The sequence below is a fragment of the Crinia signifera genome, chromosome 3 (assembly GCF_055691185.1).
Source record: "Crinia signifera chromosome 3, ASM5569118v1, whole genome shotgun sequence".
NCBI lineage: Eukaryota > Metazoa > Chordata > Amphibia > Anura > Myobatrachidae > Crinia > Crinia signifera.
In genome coordinates, this window is record NC_139219.1 from 116,387,951 (window position 1) to 116,409,620 (window position 21,670).

Sequence of the window (21,670 nt, forward strand, 5' to 3'; positions counted from 1 at the left end):
CATCTCATTAAATTTGCGATTTGTATACTTTTCAATGGGAAAACATCTGGATGCGAGTTCTAAAAGAGCGATTTCGCAGAAAAATCTGCGATTTTTGCAGTTTTTCGCATTTCATTAAATATGTGAAAACGGGATTATGGATAATTTCGCAAAAAAAAACACAAATCCACTTAAACTAAATGTCACCCAATGTATCTAATCATTTGCTATGGTAATAACAGGGTGATAAGCACATCATGGCATCCAAGTAAATGTGGCGTTAGGTAGATGATAGAACATTGCTTAGCACCAAACATGAGTCAAATAATGGAGACAACAAAGGCAATAGTTTGATTGCACAGTAAGAATCTCAGTGCCGTATAGACATGACAATTTTCATCTAAGATAATCAATGAAGTCTTAAATACAAGAAATAAAGGGGTATAGAGAGAAATGAAAGTGGAGATAGAAAGATGGGGAAAGTTGGGGAAGGGAAAATAAGGGGGTGGGGATTGGGTGGTACATTGCACAATAGTTATCATTCAAACGTCTATAGATAGTCTAAGTTATTAGAGACAGATAAAATATGAGTATAGGTGAAGGTCTTGAGACAAATTGGGTTATTACAACTGTGGTTGAGGAAGTCGGTTAGGGTACACTTGTTGTTGGACATCTTCGTAAACCTTCCAGCATCTGGCAAAGCTTGATACATTTCCATAAGGCAATGATGTGTCATACTTATCAAAGTGCATTCATTTGTTTATTATTGAAAGGACACTTGTCAGGGAAGGTGGAGTTGGGGTTAACCACTTTTTTCAAATATTTTTATTTGCTGTAGTGACTAATATTATAAAAAACGGGATATAGTATGCGTGGTTATCTAAGAGATGCCATTCATCAAAATTCGCAAATAGTAGAGGGATAGGGTGTAAGGTTGTTGATAAGTGCATTCGTGAGTTTATATAATGAAGTATCTTATTCCAAAAAATGTTGATATGTCCGCAGGACCATAAATTGTGGAAAAGCGTGGCAGACCTGCATCGACATTTTGGACATTGACCCGTCTTCTAATCTACAAAGTGGCTTCCTTGTCCTTGCGAGATGTATGCCCTGTTCAGTCTTTTTATATGTGTTTCTTGCAATAAAGATGTTTTTAAGACGTTCATCATTTCTTTGTGGTATTTGAATAATGTATCATAGGAAAGCAGTTCTCGAAGATCTTGAGACCAGGCTGTGGTGCAGGACAAATAGATTTGAGTAAGCGGAGAGAGCAGTTCAAAATAAATAAGCCTAGTCTTAAATTTTTTGAGAAGAAACTTCAAAATAATCATGTGGAAAGGGTCTTGGTTAGATTGTGTAAAGGTATTGTCTGGGAGTGATTTGACATAATGGGGGAAATTTACTAAAGGAAATTTGTAAAAAATAGGTGTATTTGTATCCAGAAATACACTTATTTTTGATATTTACTATCCCGAAAATACGGCAATTCGTATTCGCATTGATAGCACATCAATACGAATACGAATTGCCGTATTTTCGGGATAAAAAATATCAAAAATAAGTGTATTTCTGGATTCAAATACACCTATTTTTTTTTACAAATTTCCTTTAGTAAATTTCCCCCTATGTGACAGCTGCATCACTGGAAATAAGGCATTATAAGGGAGACCAAAAGTTTCCCTCAGTTGTACAAAAGTTTTGGGTCTGCCTCCAGGATCATATACCTGGGAGGTAAAAATTAATCCTTTTGACTTAATGCGGTTGAAAACTGGTGAACGTACTCCTGGGACAACCATCGGATTGCCCGTAATTGGCAACCAGGGTGAGTTAGAATGATCTTTTTTGAGGATTTTGCAGAGAAAGCGCCAGGCCTCGTATGTGTCTTTGAAGAAGGGATGTGATAAGAGATGAGATGGAATTAAGTTTTTAGGGGAGTGGAGCAAAGCGCTCGGGGAATATGGGGAGAATAATGTTTTATCCAGTGCCGGAACAGAGTAATGATCTGAATCCAGAAGCCAGTCCAACGCATATCTGTTTAATAATGCCCTAGAATAAAAAATTAAGTTTGGGAAGCCCAGGCCTCCAAGTGATTTGGGTTGTTGTAGTTTTTGCAAGGAAGTTCTGGGCTTTCTGGATTTCCAAATAATGGAGCTGCAACACTTAGTCATTAGGTTTGCATCGGCACTGGATATTTTAATAGGTAAGAGTTGCATGATATAGGTGAGTTTGGGGAATAGTACTGATTTTATTACCTCCATACGACCTAATAGTGAGAGAGGAAGTTCCTGCCAACCTTCCATAGTATTACATATTTTTAACAGGGTTGGAGAGAAGTTTAAATTATAGAGCCTTTTAATTTTATTTAGATCCCTAGGTATTTAATGTATGAGTGTTGCAAGTGGATGGAGTTCAAGGTCAGGTTGTCTGAAAAGTATGGGGGTTGTCCACAAAGTGTCAGACGTTCCGATTTATTTATGTTTATTCTATAGCCCGAGAAGCTCCCAAATTGACGTATTATATCAATGGCTACAGGTATAGAGTGTTGGGGACTAGACAGAAAGAGGAGCATGTCGTCTGCGAAAAGGGAGACACGTATGTCAGTGGAGCCCATAATAATGCCAGTATATAAAGGGGAGGTTCGGAGAGCGACAGTCAGGGGTTCCAGTGCCAAGGCAAACAAGAGAAGGGACAGAGGACACCCCCATCTCGTTCCCCTCAGCACCTGGAAAGGTTCTGATACATGTCCATTGCAAAGAATTCAAGATGACGATGCAGTATATAACGTTTGTAGCCACAGCACAAAGGTCTCGGGGAACCCGAAACGTTGCAGGGTGAAGTATAAGTGGTCCCAGTGCACCATGTCAAAGGCCTTCTCCGCATCTAAGGACAGGATAGCCCTCGGTGGCCCCAACATGGTGCCCTGGGATTCACACACCACTGAAAGAACCTTTCTGGGTACTTATGTAATATGAGATAATACAGAGATCTTGGTTGCATATATCTGCAGATATAGGGTTAAGCCCCCAGGCCGTACGTCAAGGCATCTCTGTCACTGGGGGTCCCTAACACTGGGTATGGGTCTGGGGTGTGGGCCCCCAATATGCCGGCACAGGCTGACTACTCCAGGGCAGCACACAAATGAAAGTTAGTAGATGTTAAATAAGAAGCACATAAGTGCTATGTAAGGAGGTGAAGGTGTGATTAAAATAATACATACAATGTGATAGGGAAAAACATAAATGTTAATAAAGTGTTAGGGTGTGTCGACCTGGAGCAGACCAGCCATACCAACAAAGAGGGAATCACACTCCCAAACCCATCCCATGCACAATAACAAATTTATGGGCCTAATAGCCCAGTGTAAGGCCACATGATAATGGCTTACAACATCTGAGAGCCAGCTTACCTGGAGATACCCCTGGCTTCTCCAATGGCACTCAGGTGTCAGCAATCCCTCCTAATGCTGACCCATCTATGCCTCTCTCAACTGCACAACACTTTTATTGGCAAGCTGCTCAATCAGAGGTCTGTCATTCAGGTGCCAACAGGGAGGGGTAAATCTGGTTAGGAAAAAAAACAGTTTGTATCCCTATTGCACACTGAATGAGAAATACAGATGGCGCCGGGCTTGTCTTTGCTGGGGATGGCGGAGGACTCGCCACCCGCCATCCCCCGCCCTGCGCCATCTGTATGTCGGAAGGGGACGCGCGTGCACGAGGTGCACGCGCGTCCCGTTCCGACGGTGCTTTTCCCCGGGTCCCCGCCGGCTTCCCCGGGTCCCCGCCGGTCCACACCGCCCCCCCGCAGCCCCCCGCAGCCCTGCCCATCTCCCTGAAGCTGGATACGGGCAGGACTGCACCCGCCGCGCCGCCTCGCCTCCCGGCTATTGAGACGCTCGTGCGTGGGAAACGCACGAGCGTCTCATTCAGCCAGAGCGCCAGATTGCTGGCGGATCGCCAGGGACATGGTCCTGGCGCTCCGCCAGCAATAATAAGGCCGGCGCCATCTGTATACATATAATAATCAGATAATACAGAGATCTTGGTTGCATATATCTGCAGATATAGGGTTAAGCCCCCAGGCCGTACGTCAAGGCATCTCTGTCACTGGGGGTCCCTAACACTGGGATCTCTGTATTATCTGATTATTATATGTATATTTCTCATTCAGTGTGCAATAGGGATACAAACTGTTTTTTTTCTTAACCAGATTTACCCCTCCCTGTTGGCACCTGAATGACAGACCTCTGATTGAGCAGCTTGCCAATAAAAGTGTTGTGCAGTTGAGAGAGGCATAGATGGGTCAGCATTAGGAGGGATTGCTGACACCTGAGTGCCATTGGAGAAGCCAGGGGTATCTCCAGGTAAGCTGGCTCTCAGATGTTGTAAGCCATTATCATGTGGCCTTACACTGGGCTATTAGCAACCATAAATTTGTTATTGTGCATGGGATGGGTTTGGGAGTGTGATTCCCTCTTTGTTGGTATGGCTGGTCTGCTCCAGGTCGACACACCCTAACACTTTATTAACATTTATGTTTTTCCCTATCACATTGTATGTATTATTTTAATCACACCTTCACCTCCTTACATAGCACTTATGTGCTTCTTATTTAACACCTACTAACTTTCATTTGTGTGCTGCCCTGGAGTAGTCAGCCTGTGCCGGCATATTGGGGGCCCACACCCCAGACCCATACCCAGTGTTAGGGACCCCCAGTGACAGAGATGCCTTGACGTACGGCCTGGGGGCTTAACCCTATATCTGCAGATATATGCAACCAAGATCTCTGTATTATCTGATTATTATATGTATATTTCTCATTCAGTGTGCAATAGGGATACAAACTGTTTTTTTTCCTAACCAGATTTACCCCTCCCTGTTGGCACCTGAATGACAGACCTCTGATTGAGCAGCTTGCCAATAAAAGTGTTGTGCAGTTGAGAGAGGCATAGATGGGTCAGCATTAGGAGGGATTGCTGACACCTGAGTGCCATTGGAGAAGCCAGGGGTATCTCCAGGTAAGCTGGCTCTCAGATGTTGTAAGCCATTATCATGTGGCCTTACACTGGGCTATTAGGCCCATAAATTTGTTATTGTGCATGGGATGGGTTTGGGAGTGTGATTCCCTCTTTGTTGGTATGGCTGGTCTGCTCCAGGTCGACACACCCTAACACTTTATTAACATTTATGTTTTTCCCTATCACATTGTATGTATTATTTTAATCACACCTTCACCTCCTTACATAGCACTTATGTGCTTCTTATTTAACACCTACTAACTTTCATTTGTGTGCTGCCCTGGAGTAGTCAGCCTGTGCCGGCATATTGGGGGCCCACACCCCAGACCCATACCCAGTGTTAGGGACCCCCAGTGACAGAGATGCCTTGACGTACGGCCTGGGGGCTTAACCCTATATCTGCAGATATATGCAACCAAGATCTCTGTATTATCTGATTATTATATGTATATTTCTCATTCAGTGTGCAATAGGGATACAAACTGTTTTTTTTCCTAACCAGATTTACCCCTCCCTGTTGGCACCTGAATGACAGACCTCTGATTGAGCAGCTTGCCAATAAAAGTGTTGTGCAGTTGAGAGAGGCATAGATGGGTCAGCATTAGGAGGGATTGCTGACACCTGAGTGCCATTGGAGAAGCCAGGGGTATCTCCAGGTAAGCTGGCTCTCAGATGTTGTAAGCCATTATCATGTGGCCTTACACTGGGCTATTAGGCCCATACATTTGTTATTGTGCATGGGATGGGTTTGGGAGTGTGATTCCCTCTTTGTTGGTATGGCTGGTCTGCTCCAGGTCGACACACCCTAACACTTTATTAACATTTATGTTTTTCCCTATCACATTGTATGTATTATTTTAATCACACCTTCACCTCCTTACATAGCACTTATGTGCTTCTTATTTAACACCTACTAACTTTCATTTGTGTGCTGCCCTGGAGTAGTCAGCCTGTGCCGGCATATTGGGGGCCCACACCCCAGACCCATACCCAGTGTTAGGGACCCCCAGTGACAGAGATGCCTTGACGTACGGCCTGGGGGCTTAACCCTATATCTGCAGATATATGCAACCAAGATCTCTGTATTATCTGATTATTATATGTATATTTCTCATTCAGTGTGCAATAGGGATACAAACTGTTTTTTTTCCTAACCAGATTTACCCCTCCCTGTTGGCACCTGAACGACAGACCTCTGATTGAGCAGCTTGCCAATAAAAGTGTTGTGCAGTTGAGAGAGGCATAGATGGGTCAGCATTAGGAGGGATTGCTGACACCTGAGTGCCATTGGAGAAGCCAGGGGTATCTCCAGGTAAGCTGGCTCTCAGATGTTGTAAGCCATTATCATGTGGCCTTACACTGGGCTATTAGGCCCATACATTTGTTATTGTGCATGGGATGGGTTTGGGAGTGTGATTCCCTCTTTGTTGGTATGGCTGGTCTGCTCCAGGTCGACACACCCTAACACTTTATTAACATTTATGTTTTTCCCTATCACATTGTATGTATTATTTTAATCACACCTTCACCTCCTTACATAGCACTTATGTGCTTCTTATTTAACACCTACTAACTTTCATTTGTGTGCTGCCCTGGAGTAGTCAGCCTGTGCCGGCATATTGGGGGCCCACACCCCAGACCCATACCCAGTGTTAGGGACCCCCAGTGACAGAGATGCCTTGACGTACGGCCTGGGGGCTTAACCCTATATCTGCAGATATATGCAACCAAGATCTCTGTATTATCTGATTATTATATGTATATTTCTCATTCAGTGTGCAATAGGGATACAAACTGTTTTTTTTCCTAACCAGATTTACCCCTCCCTGTTGGCACCTGAATGACAGACCTCTGATTGAGCAGCTTGCCAATAAAAGTGTTGTACTTATGTAATATCTGGGCTCCCGTTTTTCTTATGAGACCGTGTCTGCTCGCCACGCTTCGGGCACGGTGGCTCACTGCGCTCGCCACACTATATAAAATCAACTCCATGCGTAATTGGATAGTAGGGGTATGAAAAAATGGGGTGCATTTAACATGGGGGCCCAGATAATACATAAGTACCCCTTTCTGATATTTGTGACTGAGTGTCGGCCCGCGACAAAGCCAGTTTGGTCTGAGTGAAAAAGCTTAAGGACTATGGCTTTAAGCCTGTCAGAAAGTATTTCCGTTTATAGTTTATAATCTATATTCAGGAGAGAAATAGGTCTATATTAGGCTGGGTCTGAGTGATCTCTACCCGGTTTGGGTATAACTCGTATATTTGCAGAGTTGAAATAAGGTGGGGTTGTGCGGGTTTGCAGTAAGGAATTAAACATGGTCCACCATACAAGGGGCAATTTGGGGGGAGAAGAAGTTTATAATATTCAGATGAAAAGCCATCCGGGCCCGGGGCTTTTCCGGACTGGAGGTGAGTTATAGCATTTGTCACCTCTTGCAGGGTAATCTCTGACGTGAGGGAGGATTTTAAAGTATCATCTAACTGTGGCAGTGTTATATGCTCCCAGAATTGTTGTCTCTGGGGAGCTTCTGATATAGGGAGAGAATATAATTGGGAGTAGAATTTATTGAGAACTTCTGCTATTTGCTTATTGGAGGTAGTGTGAGTGCCCTCAGGCTTCTTCAATGGGAGTACTGTGGATGGGGGTCGTTGGCCTTGTAATAAATTAGATAGGATTATGCTCGACTTATTGCCGAATTTATGGAATTTAAATTCCGTTCGGAATGTATACCATGCTTCTAATTTGGAAAGTAGTTTATCAAATAGATCTTTATCTTTTACATACGCTGTGCGGTTAGTTGGTGTGGGGTGTGTTTTAAAAGATTGAAAGGATTTGGTTAGGTTGTTTTGGACTAAGATGTAGTCAGCTGTCAATCTGCGTTTTTGGTGGGTTGTAAAAGAAATGATCGCTCCATGAAGTACTGCCTTCGAGGCTTGCCAAAACAACATGGGGTCAGTGTGTAAAGTGTTATCGTTGTCCTTACAATAAGACTCCCAGGCAGTTAAGACTGCAGCTCTCAATGTGGCGGAGGTTGCTAGTGATGCGGGGCATCTCCAGGATATGAAAGTCAAGCTTTCTGTGGTTAAGGTGAGTTTAACCCACGTGACCGCGTGGTCATAGAGGGTAAATGGCTCAATACGCTCCTCCTCCACCTTAGGTAATAATGTGGTCGAGGTCAGTATATAATCAATTTGGGATAAAATTCCCGTTGAATCAGGTAGACAAGTGAATTCACTGTCAGTGGGATGTAAGGTACGCCAGATATCAAGAAGCTGCAATCTCGATGCCAAAGCCATGACCCCAAATTTGGGATGACGTCTTTTCGGGTTAGCTTGTATTTGTCTATCTAGTAAAGGGAGTGCCAGCATATTAAAATCACCACATAACAGTATCGGAAGAAACTCAAAGATATGAGTTTACATAGAAAAGGCCTAGAGTAAACATTGGGTGCATATACATTGACACAAATATAAGTCTTGCTGGATATCAAGAGCTGGCATAAGAGGTAACTACAGTACCTTCTGGATCTGAAATGATGTTTGAAGTCATTACAGAAAGTGTTGCCTTAGTCAAGATCACCGGACTTCTAGCTTTAGACGTGTAGGGCCTGAACCTTCCATCCCAAAATGAGAAGTTTGAGTGTCTCCTCAGCAGTGAGGTGGGTCTCTTGGAGAAATGCAACATCAATGTGCAACTTGGACAGGTATAACAATATCTTTTTACGCTTACAGGGTGAATTAATCCCTCCCACATTCCATGACCCTAATTTAAACGACATTCCAGTGATCCTATAGGTTTGGTATACATATATACTCACAGACCTCAGATGGAACAGCATGGATTTGTCTACAATTGTATGCGTGTGCCGGGAAAGAGGGGGGGAGGAAGGGATAGTGAGGGTAAGAGAAAGATATGGAAAGACGGGAAAACATGAGAAACAACTTAATAAGTGTAATAAACTTCCGTAGTATAAATCGTTTGGGTATGCACAAAATGTGCATCATAAAAAAGCAGCATCAGGCTCCTAAGTAACTCATGCCCTGACGGTGGGGTGAAAAAGGGTCCATCGCCAAATGGATATGAGGTGTCCAGGCATAGTCTAACATCAAAGAATAAAGTCCTGTAGTATAACAACTGTCGTGCCAGGGTCTGGTGCGGTGAGGGGTGGGGGGGAGGGGCAGGGGGTCTTGTGACAGGTTCGTGGGAGAGGTGAAAGTATGCAGGAGGAAAGTTCTTCCAGTTCTGTGTCAATAAAAGGCTTGAAGCTGTACGGCTGTGTTAAAAACAGTCAGTGCAGGAGAAAATACAAAACAACATTGTCCTCCTATGTTCGCTTTAAGGGTGAAAACTGAATAGTGGAATTTGTCTAGTCAGGGGGAATAGACGGGAGAGAGGATATGAGCGACTCCCAGTATCATCGAGCATCAGGATTAGTAAGGCAATTTCAGTCACAATCTGACATGGAGTGGGCGGACAGTTGAGAGGCTGCTTCTTCATCTAAGAATCTCTCTGCAACTTGGGGGGACCCGAAATCATGAAATGAAGAGCCAGTGAAGATTCAGAGCTTTGCCAGATATAAGAGTGCAAATTTCCTGTTCACTTTAACTAATCTGGAGCAAAGAGAGGAATAATCCCTTCTAGCCTTTGCCAGTTCAGCCGAGAAATCTTGAAAAATGAGAATCTTGTTCCCTTCCCACTCGACGTTCCTGTTTCTGCGTGATGCACTCCATATTAACTCTTTGTGGAGATAGTTCAGTAGTTTGAAAATGACTGCTCTGGGTCTAGCTCCCTCCTGTGGGAGGGATCACAACCACAGACACCCTAGGACTCTCCTTGGGGATTTGGGATATGTCTTTAGAAGGCAGAGTTGTTTTCTGAGTTTTTTTAGTCGGTGGCAGCCTAACTCTTTTAAATTTACTATTGGGTGGGGGGAGAGGAGGAGGACTTTGATAGTAATGTGAAGCTGAACCACTAGTCATGTATTTTGGTCATGGCCTTAGCCATTCCTTGCCACTCCCTGTTGTAAATGGCATATTGCCAAGTTTAAGTTTCTCTTCCAATGATTTACATTTACTTTTTCCAATCCTTCTACGGAACTTTGGTTTCGATTGTACATGCCCTCTGCTTTCACACTGGGCATCGGCCGTAGCAGACGACGTTGTTGGCATTTAGTCATGTCATGACTAGTGACAGCAGCTTCAGAACTATGAGGAAGTGAATCTTCATCTTTCCCTATATTTTTATCCTCCATATTTTGGATCTCTGTTATTTTTGTGGAGTTATGTCACAGGACAGCACCACTGGAGTGCAATTAATACGTAAGTAGGTATGCACCAGCAGGCAGGTATTACAGATACGGCAGTACTAGGCACCAGACGGTAGATACGGGAGTACTAGGCACAAGAGAGGTAGATAGAGCAGTACTAGGCACCAGACGGTAGATACAGCAGTACTAGGCACAAGACAGGTAGATATGTTGTCAATACTATTATATGTGCACCAGCAGAATTTATAATAATTAATTATATTGCAGTAGTTACTGGTTGGGCAGTGCACCAGTCCAGCATAATTATTTATTACAGTTCCAGGCAGCACTGCAGGACAGATATTATTTTTAAATTAAATAATATAGCAGCCTAGTAGGTAGGTAATACTAGTCTACTAGGTACTTTGGCAGTAGGCACCAGACAGGTAGATAGAGCAGGTAGATATGTCGGCAATACTAGTATATTTGCACCAGCAAAATTTATAATAATTAATTATATTGCAGTAGGTACTGGTTGGGCAGTGCACCAGTCCAGCAGAATTACTTATTACAGTTCCAGGCAGCACTGCAGGACAGGTATTATTTTTTAATTAAATAATATAGCAGCCTAGTAGGTAGAGAAACTACTAGGTAGGCAGTAGCACTGGCAGTGGGCACCAGTGGACTGAGTAGGTACTGGCAGCCTCTATTCAGTGCAGGCACTAGCAGGCAGCACCAGTGGACTATATATATATATATATATATATATATATATATATATATATATATATAATTATTAATAATATTATAAAATATAATAGGTACAGCACAGCACCAGAGGTCGGCTCCAGCACAGAGGAGACAGTAGTACTACAAGTACACAGTTAGAGCCGACTGTCCTCCTTGCTAGAGTGATCCCACCTTAAGCAGAGAGGAGAACAGAGTACACAGCAGCATTGAGGGAGACAGGCCCCAGCAGACAGCCCCAGTGAAAAAAATATTGAGTTCAAGGTCAAGCTTAAGGTTAAGCCCCAGCAACAGCACCAACACCGTCTCCCAACCCGCTCCTAGACTAGAGTGAAGATGGCGGGCGCGGGAGCCACTATTCAAAGCTTCGCGAAATCTGGCGCCGGGCGATGACATTTTGCCCACGCGGCCGGACTCGAGTCAGGCGGGAATCTCTGAGCGCTGCTCAGAACCGTGCTCAGATTGATGATGTTCGTGGGGGCTCGGATCTCCAGAATCCGAGTCAGCACATCTCTACTTTACACCACTGTATTTACTATTTACTATTACTATTCTATGTATTTACTAAATGTATGTAATAACACTCATTTTTTCCTAGATCAGGGAAAAGTTGGACATATTAGTGCTCTCAAGTGAAGAAACTAAGTATACCTCCTGCAGTTTGCCACTAATCATGCACAACAAATTGAAAATCCCAATCTCTTAAATTGGGCACATTTAGTAAATAAAAAAAAACTCGAAAACCTTAACCCACAAAGATCCAAAACTAAAACAAAATCTATGTAAAATGAAAAAAAAATCTTTGTTTTCATGTAGCCCAGAACCCTGACTTACAGTGTGCCTTCCCAAAAATACAGCTAAAATGGTGAAAATTTAAAGTATTGAAAATACAGGAAGTGGAAGATAAACACTGAAATTTTCAACTTTAGATTATTCAAAATTTCTCATTTTTTTGCTCTAAAATATTTGCATCCATGCTTAAAATTACCTAAATACATAGGGCCTGATTCAGACCTGTAAGCAAAACCATGCTGCACTGCATGGTGTAACATGTAACATGCACAGAGAAAGTTAGACTTGGTTGAGGTGTGTTCAAACTGAAATCTAAATTGCAGTGTAAAGCTCCGTACACACGTGGTGACTGCAACCCGTGCTTATTAATGCACTGAAGTATGGATTGCTCAGCACCTTCGACATGTGCTTAGTGATCTGTGCTGAGCGGGGTTTTGCCTATTGTTTATAGGCAAAAGCACTGTCTATCTCTGCGCGCAATATTGATGTGTGTGACCATACACAGATTGACCCATGCTTCATTTGTAAGCAATCTAGTCACATCGCTTAGAGTTGGGGTTAAAATTGTCCCACATGTGTGCCCCATAAGCAGTCAATATTTACCCTGCACAAAAACAGAATAACTCCCCCAAATCTAACTCTCCCTGCACATGTTACACTTGCCCCACCTGCAGTGCTGCATGGTTTTGTCCATCTGTAAAAGTAAATTTCAGCCTTGAAATCAGACCCATTTATTCTCAGGACACCCCCTCCCCCTGCATGTTCCTCTGAAAGTACAGTATATTTATATTTTATGGTTTAGGACTTACCTTCTCTTGCTTCATAAAGATCTACTTGGAACCCTTTCTTAGCAAAGAAGCATGCATTTAAGCTGCCAACCTGTAACACACAACATACAAATAGTGAAAACTTTTTGCATAGTGAACAGGTCAACACCGCCCCCACCCCATGCTATCTGCATTAAGAAGGATAGATGATAAACCTACAAAAGTGGAGACTCACATTATGCATAACTTCCAACTGTCCTGATTTTCATGGGACCATCCTGTTTTTCTGGTATGGTCCCCCCCACCAGGACCAGCAAGTGTCCCGTGTGGTGGTGGCTGTTTGGAGCCCCACTGCCTCCCACTTCTCTGCTTGAATATAGACCATGCCCCCTAGCTGTGAGGCCACATCCCCTGCGTCCCCCCTTATACCCCTTTTACACCAAAATCCCTGGTAGGACCCTGGTCTTTGAACACGGGAGTTTCAAGGGTTGGACACAGCTTCATACCCCATTTATACCCCTTTTACACCGCCGAAAAATCCGGGTCAGCGGCGGGTCAGACCCGGATCTTCGGCGGTGTAAATTCCCCGTGCCGTGTCCCTTTACACGGGACTTCTACCCAGGTCCTGACCTGGGTAGAACATGGCTAGGACCTGGGTAGAGGGCGGTGTAAATGGGAACGCCGGGTCGGATGACCCGGCTCCCATTTACATGAATGGGGTACGTCCAACCTGCGGACCGCAGCGTCCGCAGGTTGGACGGGTTGTCAGCCTGACACTGATAGCCGGCGCTGCTGTCTGCTATACACTGCAGACAGCAGCGGCGGCGGGGGAGGGAGGTGAACGGATGCCTGTGTGCGGCATCCATTCACCTCCTGTGTGACGGCGGGGAAAGTGTGCGCGGGGACTGGGGGCAGCCCAGCAGCTTAGCTTAGTGCTGGGCTGCCCCCAGCAGCGTTCCGGTCCGGCGGCGGCGGTGATTGGCGTTTGGAGATGACATCATCCTGTCATCTCCAAGCACCGGGGGGGTGGAGGGGGGGGGTGGGGGGGGCAAGGGGGGGTGGGGGGGCGCGGGTGCGGGCCGGGCTGTCCGCCCGGTGTAAATTGCACTAAACGCCGGGTCGCACCCGGCTTGAACCTGGGTCTAAAAAAGCCGGGTGCGACCCGGCGTTTTGGTGTAAAAGGGGTATTAAACAGCACTGTGACCCAGGTCGGACCCAGGTCTGCACCGTTTACACTGAACCTGGGTCTGCCCTGCTTTTCCCTATGGATGACATTAAAAATGTCCATTTTAGGACCAATAAACTGCCATCCAACCTTCCCTTAAAAAATTTTAAATAAAAATTAAAAGACCTGACAAGTTAGCATTGAAAAATGTTGGTTTGTTTACTTTGTAAAATATTTTTCAAAAAGTTTTATTCAGTGCTCAAGCACACATAGCGGTATAAAAGTGCAGCATCATCCATGTGCTCCCCCCAGCCCCTTCCCCTGCAGCAGCAGACCGAATCTCCCATGTGCTCCCCCCAGCCTCCCCCCCAAAAAAAAAATATATGTAAATGATACTGCATCCAATTATGAATTCTGTGTGCACTGCTCATATCCTTCCTGGCTGTTGTCTTTTGCCACTGCAGCGCACTGTGGAAAGGCATCCAGCACTTCTGGTATCCTTTCAGCACTACCTGGATGTCCCAACCTGGGTTGGGACCATTTACACCGCCTACGACCCAGGTCCAACCAGTGTTCAACCCTGGTCAGGACCTGGGTAGGAGACCAGTGTTACTGGTCCTGGGTTGGCTCCTTTTACACCAACGCTAACCTGGGTCCAACCTGGGTTATTCCTTGGTGTAAATGGGTTATTAAGTCTCCTCTAATGTCTGGAGGTATGCATTATGGCAGCTGAGATCGGGCAGGTCTGTCCCTTCAGCCCGGAGATCTAAAGCCCCATAAACACTGGACAAGTGATATAACTAATTTAGCCCTTGTGATATCGTTCATTATATCGGCCAGTGTGTGCACCTGCCCATGGACGATGCACGCTCCCACATGTACAGACAAGGGAGTGGATCAATAAGGAGCGTCATGCTGCAGAATCCCTCACTGTTGTTCGTTGCCCATTGGTAAGTGTGTATTCACATGTAATTCATTAGTCATAAAGCTTTGTAAGTGTGTTTGTACTTGCAGTAGCAGAATTAGGACTCTAGAGCATGGGTCCTCAAACTGCGGCCCTCCAGATGTTGTGAAACTACAAATCCCAGCATGCCTTGCCACAGTTTTAACACTCCCTATAGCAAAACTGTGGCAAGGCATGCTGGGATTTGTAGTTTCACAACATCTGGAGGGCCGCAGTTTGAGGACCCATGCTCTAGAGAGAAGGATCTGCATGTCTGTAATGAAATTCAGTTTTTCCTCAGTACAACCTGGCCTCATACTCTGTGGACATCTGTACTGTACCCAGCGGCGTAACTATAGCACCGCAGCCCCCGCCACCGCGGGGGGGGGGGGCTCTGTGCATGTGGCGGCGCCGGGGGCTGCGGTGCTATAGTTACACCCCCCCCCCCCCCCAATCCCCCGCAGACTTACCTATCTCGCTGGTCCCGGCTGCTCCGTTCTTCTGCTGAGGACCACCACAAAATGGTCGCCCCCATATAGCACACAGTTCTCTGAAACTGTCTGCTGTATGGGGGCGGCCATTTTGTGGTGGTCCTCAGCAGAAGAAGAACAGAGCCGCCGCGACCAGCGCGATAGGTAAGGCTGCAGGGGATTGGGGGGGGGGAGGTTTGCATGGGCGGCGGGGGATTGGGGGGGGGGAGGGGGGTTTGCATGGGCGGCGGGGGATTGGGGGTGCTTGGCGGGGCGGCGCCACTGACTGTACCACCCTGGATCGCCAATCGTGTCTCTAAAGGTCTCTCTCGCCCCCTCCCAGATGCACATATGCACCTTGGAAAAGATAAAAGAAAGCACTCTCTTTTTTGTCAGGGAACTCTTAAAAAATTGTATTAGTAATTTTTATTTATTTCAACTTTTAATAGTTTATTTAAAAGAGAGGGGGTTTCGCACACATAAGTACAAAGAATAAATAAATATATAAAAAAATATATCATGACACAAAGTGTTGAAGTCAAACAATACATACATCCAGTGACTTATGGTGCGTACACACGGGTGCACGCTCCCGTTTTCAGCCCCCTTATGATCGCTGGTCGCAGGAGCTTGCTCCTGCGACCAGCTGATTCCGTCTGCAGCTCCCCTGGCAGAGGTTCCCTTTCATCAGCGACCATCTCTGGTCGCTGATGAAAAGGAGACACTGAGCAATATATTGCTCAGCAATATATTGCTGAGCAATATATCGCCCCCGTGTGTACACAGCTTTACAGTGTCATTATTTCTGCAACAATGTTTAAAGTATTCAAAGAGTTCTATGAGCATTTCAGACTGTAAAGATTATATCAATGTTGCCTTTATGTGAATAAAATTTGATGTATCACCTTTAAGGAAAAATAGAAAGTTACTGCAGATAAATCCTAATATCCAAAGAATGATGTTTGTATATCTGACAGGGGATGCGGTCATTTGGTCTACAGCATGATGGTCGACAGTCATTAGGTTGACACCATTAGGTCGACATGGGTCTAGGTCAACAAGGAAAAAAGTTGACATGGTTCTAGGTCGAAAGGTCATTAGTTCAACAGGTCATTAGTTTAACATTGTCTAGGTCGACAGTCAAAAGGTCGGCATGGGGTTTTTCACTGTTTTTTGACCCAAAATGTGCCGACAGGCGGTATTTCATGCCCTTCCATCCACTAGGGCATGGTGGGAAAATAAAATAGTGTGCCGCGCGCAGCGAGGCACCGTGCCTGATGCATTGCGAGCGCAGCGAGCGATGCAACGGGATGCGGTGCACTTTAAACTGTGTCCATGTCAACTGTGTTGACATTCAGGAAAAAAAACAGTGAAAACCCCCATGTCAACCTTTTGACTGTCGACCTAAACATTGTCGAACTAATGACCTGTTGAACTAACTACCTGTCAAACTAATGACCTTTCAACCTAGGACCATGTCGACCTTTTCCCATGTCGACCTAGACCCATGTCAACCTTTTCCCATGTCGACATCATGGTGTCAACCTAATGACTACCCACCATCATGCTGTAGACCAAATGATCACAACCCATATGACAGTGGCAGGATAACAATTTTGTTATGTTCACCTGTCTTTAGATATACTGTACATTCGATCATTGTTGTCTCCACTAAAGCTGTGTACACACAGGGGAGATATATAGCTCAGCAATATGCTCAGTGTCTCCTGTTCATCAGCGACCAGAGATGGTTGCTGATGAGCAGGAGACTGCGCCGGGGGAGCCGCAGGGGGAAATAGCTGGTCACAGGAGCATGCTCCTGCAACCAGCGACCATCAGGGGCTGCACACGGGAGCGCGCACCTGGCTATTTATCGCCGACAGCACAAACAAATCCCTGGCAATATGGTCGCTCAGCGACCATATTGCCAGCGATATGTGCTGAAATCACCCCCGTGTGTACAAAGCTTTAGGGACTGTGGGCCTTATTCTAGTTCACTCTCTGACAAAATCCTTCTTAAGCCCCGTACATCGCTCAGTGTCCCGTTTGCATCAGCGACCAGAGATGGTCGCTGATGAAAAAGAAACTGCCGGGGGAGCCCGGCAGTGGAAATCAGCTGGACCCAGGAGCATGTTTCTGCAACCAGCGATCACTATGGGGGAGAAAACGGGAGCGCGCACCCGGCGATATATCGCCGGTGCACACTCCCATCACGGGCAATATGGTCGCTCAATCTACCATATTGCCTGCGATATTAGGCAAAATCGCCCCCGTGTGTACACCGCCTTAGATGGACAAAACCATGTGCACTGGAGGGGGGCAGATGTAAAATGTGCAGAGAGAATTAGATTTGGGTGAGTTATTTTGTTTCTGTGCAGGGTAAATACTGGCTGCTTTATTTTTACACTGCAATATAGATCTCACTTTGCAGTAAAACCCCACCCAAATCTAATTCTCTCTGCACATTTTACATCTGCCCCCCTGCAGTGCACATGGCTTTGTCCATCTAAGAAGGATTTTGTCAGAAAGAGTGAACTAGAATAAGGCCCTGTGTTTGTAAGCAATAAAGTATTTGAGACATTTGAGTATTTAACATGCAGTTTTTTGAAATGCAGAAAACAAAGTATAGATTCAACACTGAAGTGAACAATGAATAAACCAACTATTCTGATATGTCTAAATAAACCTTAATTGGTCTGGACCAAATGTTTTTTAATTCCAAAATTGTTTGGCAGGTAGCAAGCGAAAATATTAGAAACAATAGTAAGGATAGGTACTAATGGCAGATAATCTGCCTGTGTGTAGCGTGCAGCCTGTGTTTGTAAACAATAAGGCATTTGAGACACAATTTAACATGCAGTTTTATGAAAATGCAGAACACAAAGTATAGCTTCAACACTGAAGTTAACAATGAATAAACCAAATATTCTGATATGCTGTATCTAATTAAACCTTAATTGGTCTGGACCATATGTTTTTTTAAGTCCAAAATTTTTTTGAGCGACCATATTGCCCGCGATGGGAGTGTGCACTGGCAATATATCACCGGGTGCGCGCTCCCATTTTTTCCCCCGTAGTGATCGCTGGTCGCAGGAATATGCTCCTGCGACCAGCTGATTTCCACTGCCGGGCTCCCCCTGCAGTTTCTTTTTCATCAGCGACCATCTCTGGTTGCTGATGCAAATGGGATACTGAGCGATATATCGCTCATCAATATATCACCGACCGATATATCGCTTGGTGATATATCGCTGCCGTGTGTACGCACCTTTACACTTTCTATATCCTTCATGCAAGGTATCAGATATTGTATTTCAGGAGGGGTCTCCCCCTTCTTTGATAACCAGATAGATTAGTTCAGTGGTAGCCAACCCTAGCCCTCGAGAGCTACCAACAGTTCACATTTTCCAGACAACCTAGCTGCTGCACAGCTGCACTCATTAATCACTGACACATTTTAGAAGATACACAGATGGAGCTAATTAGCTCACTTGTGATTCTGTGAGGAGACCTGCAAAACATGCACTTTTGGTAGCTCTCGAGGACTAGGGTTGGCTACCCCAGGATTAGTTGCTAGCTTCCACCTCTTTGGACGGTGGGCTTAAAGGTATTGTGGATGAGCAGGTCTTTTTTATTGAAGATTAGAGGATATAGCCACAGTAAGAATATCTGCTTTCCCCACATCTGCAGATGAGACACTGATTGGTCATATGTCAGTGTTCTCCCTTTAGGTGTTCTGGGGATGAGTGTATCCAGAAAAAAAGTAGATAGGTGAAATCATATACAGATTAATGTTTTGAAATACAGGGAGCGGGTGAAATGCACATATGCACCGGTCAGCCACTGTGAGCCACATTTTAAATGCTGCTAGTGCTGTGTCCAGGGCTAAGCCACGGCTGTCTCCATGGCTGTCCGTGGCTAAGCAGCATCCTCCTTGCTGTGGTTCTAAACTGTGTACCTGGTATAATGGTCAGGCCAGCCCTTGTTATACATCAGGCACAGCAGGGAAGGTAGGTTTAGTTCACACAATGAGGATCATTCTGATTGACTCAGTAAGCTGTGAGGTTCACAGTTTACAGTGTCTCTGTGACACCACTCCGCTGAATACCAGCCCGCCACCTCCCCCACTGTATCCTCTCGCAACCATGTGTTAGGAAGACGCATCCCTTCGCATGAGCCAGCAGCAGGAGAAATCATTTAATGGTTCAACTTCCACTGCCTTTGCAAATTTAAGTCAGATGACTTATATTTGCGGTTGCCGGAACAAAGACAGGGTGGCTGACACCCTGTGATGTTAGCCGCCCACCTCAGCAGGCAACAGCCCACCCGCTTACCCATGGAAATGCCCAGCATTTTCATGGGGATGGCAATGAAACGCTTGACATTCCCATGGCCCAGGGCCACCGCCACTCCTGTCCTCCCCATCTCTCTCTCTCCCCTCTGGGAACTCCCCAGCGAGTGAGCAACTTGCCACAGCCGTTCACAAATGGGGTTTGCAACAGCGCAAAAATGCACATGCGCAAACCCCGACCATCAGGGCAGGGCCCGAATTCGGTTCACTATGTGTGAAACAAAATCGGCCCCCAGGGTCCTAACTGTGTGGAATATGTATATTCTCCTCGTGCTGGCATGGGGGTTCCTCCCACAAACTAGAAGTATAATTGTGGGTTAATTGGCTCCTGACCCTAGTGTGTGAGTGTACATGGGCAGACTAGATTGGCCAAGTTTTTTATCTGCCGAATCCCCTCACTAGCATTTGAGGGGATGTGTACTCGAACATCCCCTCTCAAAACTGACTTTTATTTCCGCCACTGATCGCCAAATATGAGGCAGGTGCTGACATGTTATGGGGATGCCCATTAAACACTGGGCGTCCTCCTGCTCCAGCCTCCTGTCCACCCCTGCCCACCCCCTCTGGAGTGAACGGCCTGGTGAGTGTGAAGCCATTTGTTCCCAAGGGTTGCACATGTGCATAAACGTGCATGTGCAAACCCAAAACATCAGGGAAGGGGCCAAATTCAGCCCACTATGAGCAAGCCTGAATCGGACTCTGTGTGTGTATAAATATTCCATAGACAAAAAAACTTATGGTTTCACATGTCCCATTAAGGCTTACACATTACCTGGCATTTCATAAACCTGTTGTAACTCTTCAACTCAAACTCCAAAAAGTGATGAAATTCCGAACATTAAGGCTGATGCCTTAATGGACGTGTTCCTTGCGCAATACAGATATGGTACGCCATCACAGCCTGTGGATAAATGCAGATTCAGCACTCTCACAGAGTGAGATTGCTGTCACTCACACAATGGTGGAGCTGCTAATTCACAGATTTGGTGCTCATTGGAATACACACACGCAGTCTATGCAACTGAAGGTTTGAGCAGTTATGTGGCACACTTATTCTAATAAGTACCTGCAATCATCTAACACTGTCTATCCCACTTAGTTACAAGAACTATCCCACTGGGGTCCAACATCTTTCACACTCACAACCTACAGTATATCCATTTAATAAAATAATTTAGAACCCATTTTATTTATGTCAACCAACAATTTCTTTTAAGTTTAATTTTATATGCAAACCCAAGGCACAGGCATGGGAACCTATTTTGCCCCTCCTATGCAAAGTTATTTATGTATTGGTGGGAGGACCAGGTAATTTGGCATAATAATCCCCAGATCGGCAAAATCCTTTTTTGGATTAGATTTATTGATGATGTTTTATTTATTTGGGAATGGGATGCCCATGATTTGGACAATTTTTGTGAACTGCTAAATAATAATTTATACAACTTCAAACTTACCTTCACAAAAAGCCCAAAGGAAGTGAATTTTGTAGACCTAAGGTATTTACTTTGAGAATGTAAATAAAAACAAAGAAATTTAACAAACCCACGGACAGTAATTCGTATATTAATACAAGTCATCATCATCCGAAATGGTTGTCAAATATTTCAAAAGGTCAGATCTAATGAATTTGCCATAACTGTAATTAAAATGTATTTATGGAGCAAGTATCTGAAACAAGAAGCAAGTTCATAAGTAAGGGATATGACTCAAACAAAATAGAAGGGCTAATACAGGAGTTTGGGGAAATTCCTCAAGAAAATCTTCTGGAATATTTATTTCATCTTTTAGCAATCAATATAAATGAGTGGAAAATATTTTTTGAAAACACTGGCACTTATTAAAGAGAGATATGTTCATTTATAAAATATCAGCCAATTTGAAAAATCGGTTAGTAAAAAGCGCCATTATGGAAAAAAGATCAGACAGAATTAAAATCCATGCATTCCATCGGTGTGGGACTTGCCTGAATTGTCGATCCCACAATAAAATGAAAACTAAAGTAGGAAATTTCACATCTTACTCCAATGATCAAAATTTTTACATTTCTAACTTTATAACCTGCAATAGCAACAATTGCATTTATATGCTAGAATGCACCTGTAACCTACAGTACTGTATGTAGGGAGAACCAATAGAAATTATGTGAACGCTGGGGTGTACATTTGAGAAGAATATAAAAAGGGTTT

At 44.7% G+C, this 21,670-nt stretch overlaps 1 protein-coding gene across 3 annotated transcripts in view; it reads right to left on the reverse strand.

Moving 5' to 3' along the window:
- KMO (kynurenine 3-monooxygenase) overlaps positions 1–21,670 on the reverse strand; it is a 744,737-nt gene that overhangs the window by 612,728 nt on the left and 110,339 nt on the right. For all 3 annotated transcript variants that reach the window (XM_083176397.1, XM_083176396.1, XM_083176395.1), the window contains exon 2: positions 12,595–12,664. In XM_083176397.1, coding sequence (XP_083032523.1) covers positions 12,595–12,609 — 15 coding nt within the window. In that variant the 5' untranslated portion in view covers positions 12,610–12,664. The remainder of the gene's footprint in view (positions 1–12,594; positions 12,665–21,670) is intronic.